Source organism: Anguilla anguilla, chromosome 6, assembly GCF_013347855.1.
Source record: "Anguilla anguilla isolate fAngAng1 chromosome 6, fAngAng1.pri, whole genome shotgun sequence".
In the NCBI taxonomy this organism is placed as follows: Eukaryota; Metazoa; Chordata; class Actinopteri; order Anguilliformes; family Anguillidae; genus Anguilla; species Anguilla anguilla.
This window is the reverse complement of record NC_049206.1, coordinates 57,346,493-57,356,042: the sequence shown is the minus strand read 5'-3', so window position 1 is coordinate 57,356,042 and position 9,550 is coordinate 57,346,493. Positions and strand designations below refer to the sequence as shown.

Below are 9,550 nucleotides of genomic sequence, written 5' to 3'. Positions count from 1 at the left end.
CACCAATCGCCGTTGAACGGTTAGCGGCGTTTGTACCGCGTTCGCCTTCTTTTTCCGCGTCGCCTATAAAGATCATTCAGGAGCCCACACGTGTGTCGGGCTGTTTGCCCTTCTTCGACAGGACCTGGCGGCCATTGATCCCGTCTCTATGGCGATCAGATACAGACCTGCCAATAGCAGCCCTGCTGCTATCTTAACGGCCTGCTTTCCCCCCCAGCACTGAAACATGTCATCGTTCATTGCTCTCGTGTCATGTGACACAGGTATGACAGAGGTGTGCCACAGGGTTGACATGAAGACTGTGTTTCTCTTCTAAGCTCTGTGGGACTTGTGTGATTAATGCTTGCGGTAGAGCCAGACTTGGCCAGCGCTCCACGATGGTTCAGGTAAAACCGGCTCTCTCTCTCACCTGCGCAGGTGGACCTGGTGAACATCGGCGGCACGGACATCGTGGACGGCAACCACAAGCTGACGCTGGGCCTGATCTGGAGCATCATCCTCCACTGGCAGGTGAGCCGACTCCGCCCCCTTGTCTGTCAACGTGAGAGGGCGAATCACACGGGAGCAGGCTCCACCACCCCCACCCCCCCGCCCCCAGTTCAGAGGTCTGCAGCCCTAGTCCTGGTGAATTGCAGGGGCATACAGATTTTTTGTTTTCACCTTTAAAGTCAGCCACCTTACAGTTCCGAACCAATGAACCAGATGAGATGTGTAATCACCTGTTTAATCAACTGCTTTCATTGACCAATGAAGTGCTGAGCAAGAACAGAACCCTGCAGACCCTGCGGCTCTCCAGGGTTTGTGGACGTCCTGTGATAGTTAGTCAACGCAAGAGTGCTTCCAAACAGGGAGCTGACTCCTGCTGTTTGCCCATCCGTACGAGTGAACATTACCTGGGAACTGACCCCGCCCCTTTTACCGGTGAACAGGAGAGCGTGGCGGCACCTGTGTTCTGCTTTTTTACGCCTCTGCCGTAGACAAACAGGGCTTTTATCCGGCCGTGTGTATTTATATTGTTTATTCAGCGCCTAATCTACTCGCCGCCCCCCCCCCCCCCCCCCCCGTGGCCCGTTCAGAAGGGTGTGGAACAGATGCGTTTGCTCTCGCTACCATTTACTAAAGCCAAAAAAAAAAGTAAACATGGATGTCAAAAGACGTTGACTCATGAAATGTAAACTAAATGAAACCTGCAAAGGGAATGACTAGTGTTGAGGATTAAGAGACTGAAGCTGTAAGTACAGTTTGCGGTGTAGTGACAGGGGCGCCATTTGAGGGTGGCGGGGGAGGCACAATTTGGAGGGCCCTGACAGATGGGGGCCTTCAAAAAAATGGTTCTGCAGCTGCGCAGCGATGGGGGGCCCCGGGGTGGTTGTGCCGAAATCCCTGGTGACACCCTGGCGTGGTCACACCCACTTGCTTCTGATTTCTGTGTGCGCTGTTGACTTGAGGTGCAGCACTGATCTCTGCCGTCCAAAACAGGTACAGGGGATAAGTGTTGCAATGACAGTTGCAATGTGCAATGGTGGTCACGTTGGCTTTTGTCCCCAGGTCAAAGACATCATGAAGGACATCATGTCCAACCTGCAGCAGACCAACAGCGAGAAGATCCTGCTCAGCTGGGTGCGGCAGTCCACGCGGGCCTACGACCAGGTCAACGTGTTCAACTTCACCACCAGCTGGGCCGACGGCCTGGCCTTCAATGCCGTCCTGCACCACTTCAGGTGAGCGTCCGAAACGGGACGCCGCGCGAGGGGTGCACCTTTCGGTTACGAGGTTCGGTTGAGGTTCAGGTAGATGTATTGAAGAGTTTGGGACTTTCGCCTCTCCGGTTGAGAACAGAGACGAGCTCCACCAAGCATGGAGGTAGCTCCACCAATCATGGAGGTAGCTCCAACGTAACAATGTCAAACCTGATTGGTGGATGCCTCTTCCTGTTAATACCCACGAGGAGCCAGTGTGTGCAGGCGAACCCATTGTGCCTGAATACTTCATACCACTGGTGCATTTGAGCATGTGCAAATTGCTCATACCACTTCCTTATTTCCCGGCATTGTTTGGTTGTGTCGAAAGTCGTTTACGTTTTTTTTGGTCAAGGTTGCGTTTGTGGGGCAGCTGTTGATTTGGGTTCGGGACCCGAACCGCTGCATTGTTTTCTGGGAAGGAAAGACGGCTTGTGGAGGACTGAGTTTCCCCCTCCGCTGGAGGCCGGGTCTGGGGAAGCGCGCTTGGCACTGCTCACCCCGATTATTCCTGCACGCATTCCACACGCGCAGAGTCGCATACCACACCCGCCCCTGCTACGCACTCACAAACACACACAGATATACTCACACGCACACACACACACACTCAACACGGACTCGCATAACCACCCCTGCTACACTCACACACACGCACTCACAAACACACACAGATATACTCACACACACACACACACACTCAACACGGACTCACACACCCGCCCCTGCTACACTCACACACACGCACTCACAAACACACACAGATATACTCACGCACACACACACACTCAACACGGACTCACACACCCATCCCTGCTGCACACACACACTCAACACACACACCCTCTACACAGGCTCACACACCCGCCCCTGCTGCAGACACACACTCAACACACACACACACTTGTATACTCACACACACACACATGCACACACACACACATGCACTCACACACTGATATACACGCGCACACACACACGCCCCTGCTGCACACACATGCACTCACACGCGCACACACACACACACACACATGCACTCACACGCGCACACACACACACTCACTCACATGTATGCATTAACGCTGCATGCATTCCGCACATAAACACATGCCGCCAGCCATCCCATAACTAGCTGGCGCCATGCGCGCTAATCGAAACGGCCTTTAAAAACTCCGTAGCATCACAGCTGGGTATTCTCACACTCCAACCACCCCCCCACCTCCCTCCAAACCTCCCCCCCCCCACCCCTCCCCCCCAAACAGGGGTCCGGGCCTGATTTTGGCACAGTGAGTCCCGGGACAGCTACATGCCTGGGTACTGCCGTCCACACCCCGGGGCCTGTCCTCACCCCCTTCTGGGGCCCCTCCCACCCCCCTCCCACGGAACCGGGGATAGGTTGCCGGGCAGCATTGCTGGGGCCCCGCCCTGCCCTGCCCTGCCCTGCCCTGCCCTGCCCCAGCCTCAGCCTCCCTTTCTCTTTTTCCCATCCCTCCTTTTCCACTCTCTCGCTCTCTCTCTCTCTTTTTTTTTTTTTTTTTCTTCTTCTGAATCATTTGTTTAGGAATTTGACAGAAGGCAGCGTGTGCATGAGAACGCAATGCCCTCGGGGGGGGGGGGGGGGGGGCTCGTAAAAACACCCCCGCACAGGCTTAAAAGCGCCAACAGTGTGAAAGGTCCTCGTCAGGTTCGGCTGTGGTGGCTGCTGGGAAAGGCGTTAGTTCAGTGTGACTTTCCTCTCTGAATTAAACGTGCGTTGTCACAGCACATAATCACACGCAGACTGTGCCCAAACAGCTGTGGCTTACGTGCACAGAGTTACACTATCAAATTACCTTTAATATGTAATAACCACAGGTCAAATTACTGTTAATGCAAAGTGTAGGTCTTATCAAGGCATTTGAGATGGGATTATGCCATCCCACAAAAGCCAACCTGTCAATCATTTTCATCATAACTTTTAGGGGTGTTTGATTGGCTAACCAGCCACCGTGGTCTTGATCAAAGCATAGAATTTTGTACGGTTCAATGATTTTAAAAAAGGCCACGTATTGCAGCCAATATGAGCAGCGGTCACAAATGATAAATGAACACAGAGAATTCGCGGCTGCGTTTTACAGGCATGTCAAGTCCTAACGTAGGACACGTATGTTTATTCGGCTTGATAACATGGTCCCTGCGCTCCCCAGAAAAGGTGGTTTTCAGAAATATCTTGTTTTTCTTGCAGAACCATCAGAAATAAGCCTCCCCCCACCCCCCAATAAAAAATAAGCCTACCCACCCCAGAAATAAGCCTCTTCCCAATAAAGTAAAGGCAGTCAACCTTTTAAAATCCCAGCATGCTCTGCAGCTGTGGAGTGAATCTGCGTGTATGTGTCGATGCTGCTCTGATTGTGGATCCCAGATCCGTTCGTCCTGCGTTTGAGTGACAGACGCCCGCTTCTCTCTCTCTCTCTCTCTCCGTTTCGGCTGCAGGCCCAACGCGTTCAGCTGGGAGAAGGTGGAGGCGCTGCCCCCGGTGGAGAGGATGGAGCACGCCTTCACCGTGGCCAAGGACCAGCTGGGCATCGAGAGGCTGCTGGACCCGGAAGGTGTTTAGTTCGTTGCCTTCATGTAGCACTTTTCCCAACTTCCGAACATCTCAAAGTGCTTTAACAGTGACGAATGGGAACTCACCTCACCCACCACCACCGCTTTGCGGCGTGTGTGTGTGTGGAAATAGGAAACGCTAGTCTGAACTAGCGGTGGGACAGCAGTACCAGTTAGCATCCATGGGCCCGGTGATCTGCTCATATTCACTGAAGAGCTTGTTTAACAGCGCTTGGGTTTTTCAGACGGTGAATTGCCATAACCTGTGCATCTGGAATTTAAATGAAAGCGGCGTTCTTCCCTGTGAGCACAGTCTGCTCTCAACGCCGATTACGGCAGACAGACAGTGTGCCAGCGCGCCTGATTACGTGCCCTTTAACTGTCGCTGTTGTAATTGCCTTTTTTGATGATGGCCCCATTCTGTTGTTTTCCACAGTAACGCAGCTGGAACCTTTAGCCGCCGTTGCTATATCCTGTTTCTGTTTTTGTATTGTTTGTATGAGTTTGTCACAGCACAGTGGACCTGAACACACACACACACACACACACACACATTCGGAAGCGGCCCACCATCAATAACAGTGTATAACAGTGGTCTCCAACCCTGGTCCTGGAGAGCTACAGGGTCTGCTGGTTCTCATAGTGGCTCTGCACTTCATGAATCAATTAGAGCAGTTGATTACACAGTTAACTCAACTCACCTGGTGTCTTGGGTCTCAGCTGGGTGCTGATTTTAAGGTGAAAACAAAAACCAGCAGACCCTGCAGCTCTCCAGGACCAGGGTTGGAGACCACCGGTCTATAACATATTCGTATTTTCAGACGCGTGTGTCCCTGGCTTTACGGTATTTTATCTGCTTTGTGTTTGTGTCCGTACTCTGTGCTCTTAAAATTTATTGTAAGTTTGCGCTTCGGGCTGACGGGTGCATAATTCCCCCTCTGGGGGGTTGGGGTGGGGGGATCGATAAAGTTATTTGCCTGTCCTATAACTCGCCCGTACGCGGGCGTATCTCGACGGAGAGGCAGAGCGCGGCGTGATTTAGCTATCTCTCCTCGCTCTCTCTCACTCCTCTTCTCGCTCTCTCTCTCCTCTTCTCCTTCTCTCCTTCTCTCTTTTTTCCCCATCCCGCCTTTCCGTAGACGTGGCAGTGCAGCTGCCCGACAAGAAGTCCATCATCATGTACGTCACGTCGCTCTTCGCCGTCCTGCCGAAGGAGGTCACCATGGACGACATCCGGGAGGTGGAGGCCCTGCCCAAGAGGTACCGGGCGGAGGCCGAAGTGGGCGGAGCACTCAGCGCTCAGGTGAGGAAGGGGGGGGCGGAGCTTCGCTTGGTCTGACCCCGCCCAGTGCTCGGACAGTACGCACGCTTGTGTAGGTCCACGTGATGTGAATCCATCCGACTGCTGGCTTTGAGAATACAGACCGTTAAGTATACTTCAAGGTCTGTAGTCAGTTGTATCATGGTTAGCAGTTCTCTGTCAATAATCAATAATTGCAAGTTACTTGAAAATACGCTGTGGGAATATATCAGTTGTTTGTAATTTTTTTTTGTGCGATGTCCGTATAATGTAATTGTAATTTGTAAGAAATTTTGCATACTTGTAGGAATTTTACAACATGGAATTTGCATAGAATTTTAAACAGCACACCCCAGGCTGAAGTTGTGTCAGATATGACTGAAAGAACTTGGATTTCTTTCATGGTGTATTTTACATATTCAAAGCTTGGAGCTAGACAGTGATTTCTCAGCAGTCAGTGGGTCGTGTGCAGGTCTTATCACAGTGTGAACAGTTTGTTTGCCTGGGGGTGTGTAGATTCAGTCACGGAGTGAACAGTTTGATGGTCAAGGATGTGTGGATCTTATCACGAAGAGAAGAATCTAATTGGCAGTGATAAGTGTTTCTTTTATCCTGATGAAAAGTGCAGGGTTGGCAGGGGTACATTAGTTTTATATCATGAAGAGGGCAGGTTGACACGCTGGGAAATGTAGTTTTTATCTTCAAGGAGAGTTGTTTGGTTTGCTGGGGAATGTAGTTGTCTTTTCCATGGGGGAGCAGTTTGGCAGGGGAATGTAGGTTCAGTTATGAGAGGAACAGATTAGTAGGCACTGGGTTGTGCTGTTGGCCTTGTTTTGGGAGGGGAGGGGGGGGCGCACCGCGGCTGGCGTTCTTCCAGCAGCTAGCCGGGCCCTCGTCCTGCTGTTTCACCCCTGCCGTTTTTGGGCAGGCCCATCGAGAGCAAATCGCTCCTTTATAAACCCCCCCGGCCTTTAAGACCCCAAAGCCTTTCTGCACCGCTAATGTAACGCTGGAGGGGACGGGGGAGAGGGAGGGAGGGAGGGAGGGAGAGAGAGAGAGAGAGAGAGAGAGGGAGAGTGGGGGAGAGAGAGAGGGAGAGTGGGGGAGAGAGAGAGAGGGAGGGAGGGAGGGGGGGGGAGAGAGAGGGAGGGAGAGTGGGGGGGAGAGAGAGAGGGAGGGTAGAGAGGGAGAGGGAGAAATTTTATAAAGAGAATTTGTTTTGGCAACAGTGCATATCATGCCAATGAAATTGAAATTGAGAGAGGGGGGGGAGAGAGGGAGAGAGAGGGGGGGAGAGAGAGAGTGAGTGAGAGAGAGAGAGTGAGTGAGTGAGAGAGAGAGAGTGAGAGGGAGAGAGAGAGCAGTAGTCCTTTCGTCTTTCTTTAGGATTACATTACAGGCTGAGGTTTGTCTGGTGGCTGTGCAGTGAGATGCCCCAGAGTCTGGAACACAACGGACTGGGCCAGCGCCATCCATCTGCGTCAGTCTGTCCGTCTGTCTGTCTGTCTGCCTGCCTGCCTGCCTGCCTGTCTGTCTGCCTGTCTGCCTGTCTGTCTGCCTGCCTGCCTGCCTGCCTGCCTGCCTGCCTGTCTGCCTGTCTGCCTGTCTGCCTGTCTGTCTGTCTGTCTGCCTGTCTGTGTCTGTCTGCCTGTCTGCCTGTCTGCCTGTCTGCCTGCCTGCCTGCCTGTCTGTCTGTCTGCCTGCCTGTCTGTCTGTCTGTCTGTCTGTCTGCCTGCCTGTCTGTCTGTCTGTCTGTCTGTCTGTCTGCCTGCCTGAGTCTGCATGAGTCTGTTTGCATCCGTCTGCATCTGTCTGTCTGTTTGTCTGTCTGCCTGTCTGCCTGTGTCTGCATGAGTCTGTTTGCATCCATCTGCGTCTGTCTGTCTGTCTGTCTGTCTGTCTGTCTGTCTGCCTGCCTGCCTGCCTGCCTGCCTGCCTGTCTGTCTGTCTGCCTGCCTGCCTGCCTGCCTGCCTGTCTGTCTGTCTGTCTGTCTGCCTGCCTGCCTGCCTGCCTGTCTGTCTGCGTCTGCATGAGTCTGTTTGCATCCGTCTGCGTCAGCTGCCTTAGAGCAGTCGCCTGCCCTGGCTGCAAATTGCACTGCACTCTGGGAAGACTCCACGAGGAGCCTCCCTGAGGCTCTTATCCGTTTCCAGTGGAATTTGGCTCCAGGCGCGATCAATTTGTTTCGGGATATTTGGGATATTGGCGCTCAAGTAAACTTTATAAATAAGACATTTTTGTGCGTTTTTATTTTCTGTTTTTAGCGTTCAGGTGGAGCGAAAGCCGGTCTGTGAATTCCCCGCGTGTGCATTCTTTGGTGAAGGAGAACCAGCTGTGCTGCGGGGCTGGTGCAGGAGGCAGGGGAGTTATTTAAGGCCAGGACCGAGCCCTCACGGCGCACACAGCTGCATTTTTTCTGTGGGTTACCACCCTTTCCCCGAGCCTCTGGCCATTTAGCGCTCTGCGCTGTCAATCCCAGGTGGGCGTGGCCAGCAAAAAACCACGTCGAGTAGAGATGGCGTCGTGTCCAAGTTGTGCGCGCACGCATTGGGGAACAACCCAAGGCATTGTGCCTGCGTGATTCTCTGGCATTTAAACCCTAGGGTACCAAAGAGGATCTTTCTCTCTGTGTGCATGTGCTGAGGCTAAAGAGGATCTTTCTCTCTGTGTGCATGTGCTGAGGCCTAAGAGGATCTTTCTCTCTGTATGCATGTGCTGAGGCCTGAGAGGATCTTTCTCTCTGTGTGCATGTGCTGAGGCCTAAGAGGATCTTTCTCTCTGTATGCGTGTGCTGAGGCCTGAGAGGATCTTTCTCTCTGTACGCATGTGCTGAGGCCTGAGAGGATCTTTCTCTCTGTATACATGTGCTGAGGCCTGAGAGGATCTTTCTCTCTGTATGCGTGTGCTGAGGCCTGAGAGGATCTTTCTCTCTGTGTGCATGTGCTGAGGCCTGAGAGGATCTTTCTCTCTGTGTGCATGTGCTGAGGCCTGAGAGGATCTTTCTCTCTGTATGCATGTGCTGAGGCCTGAGAGGATCTTTCTCTCTGTATGCATGTGCTGAGGCCTAAGAGGATCTTTCTCTCTGTATGCATGTGCTGAGGCCTAAGAGGATCTTTCTCTCTGTATGCGTGTGCTGAGGCCTAAGAGGATCTTTCTCTCTGTATGCGTGTGCTGAGGCCTAAGAGGATCTTTCTCTCTGTATGCGTGTGCTGAGGCCTAAGAGGATCTTTCTCTCTGTATGCATGTGCTGAGGCTAAAGAGGATCTTTCTCTCTGTATGCATGTGCTGAGGCCTAAGAGGATCTTTCTCTCTGTATGCATGTGCTGAGGCCTGAGAGGATCTTTCTCTCTGTATGCATGTGCTGAGGCCTGAGAGGATCTTTCTCTCTGTATGCATGTGCTGAGGCCTAAGAGGATCTTTCTCTCTGTGTGCATGTGCTGAGGCCTAAGAGGATCTTTCTCTCTGTATGCATGTGCTGAGGCTAAAGAGGATCTTTCTCTTAGTTTTAAACATCTCTGCAGCCGTGTATGTGCTCCATCAAAAGTACACCGAAAGGCTCGGCCTGTAGGGCAAGGCGTGGGCCTTCCTGGGATGGGAAAATTGCCAAAAAAATATTTTGGTGGTGTAATCCCCCGACCCCCGGATACGCCTCCTCTCTCCAAGCCCCCCTGCACTCTTTAAGGAAGGGGTGTGTGACCTCAACCACTGTGCTTGTTTTTCCTGACGTTAAAGAGGAAAAATAGGGAAGTGGCTTTCTCTCCCACTCGACATCCTCCTTAATGCCTGGGCTGGCCCTTCCTTCGGAAATATCCCAGCATTCCTTGCTGTGTGTGTCGGTCAACGACAACCGTTCAGTCACGCTGCTCTTTAAATATTTCAGTACATGCTACTCTATGAGCTGGGATGGTTTTTTTTATTCAACAG

General features: G+C 52.4%; 1 protein-coding gene across 1 annotated transcript in view; it reads left to right on the top strand.

Annotated features, from left to right (window-relative positions):
• utrn (utrophin) overlaps positions 1 to 9,550 on the top strand; it is a 197,365-nt gene that overhangs the window by 13,654 nt on the left and 174,161 nt on the right. Inside the window, 4 exon segments of the mRNA XM_035420281.1 lie at positions 418 to 510; positions 1,549 to 1,721; positions 4,212 to 4,327; positions 5,465 to 5,628. Of these exon segments, the coding sequence (XP_035276172.1) occupies positions 418 to 510; positions 1,549 to 1,721; positions 4,212 to 4,327; positions 5,465 to 5,628 (546 nt within the window).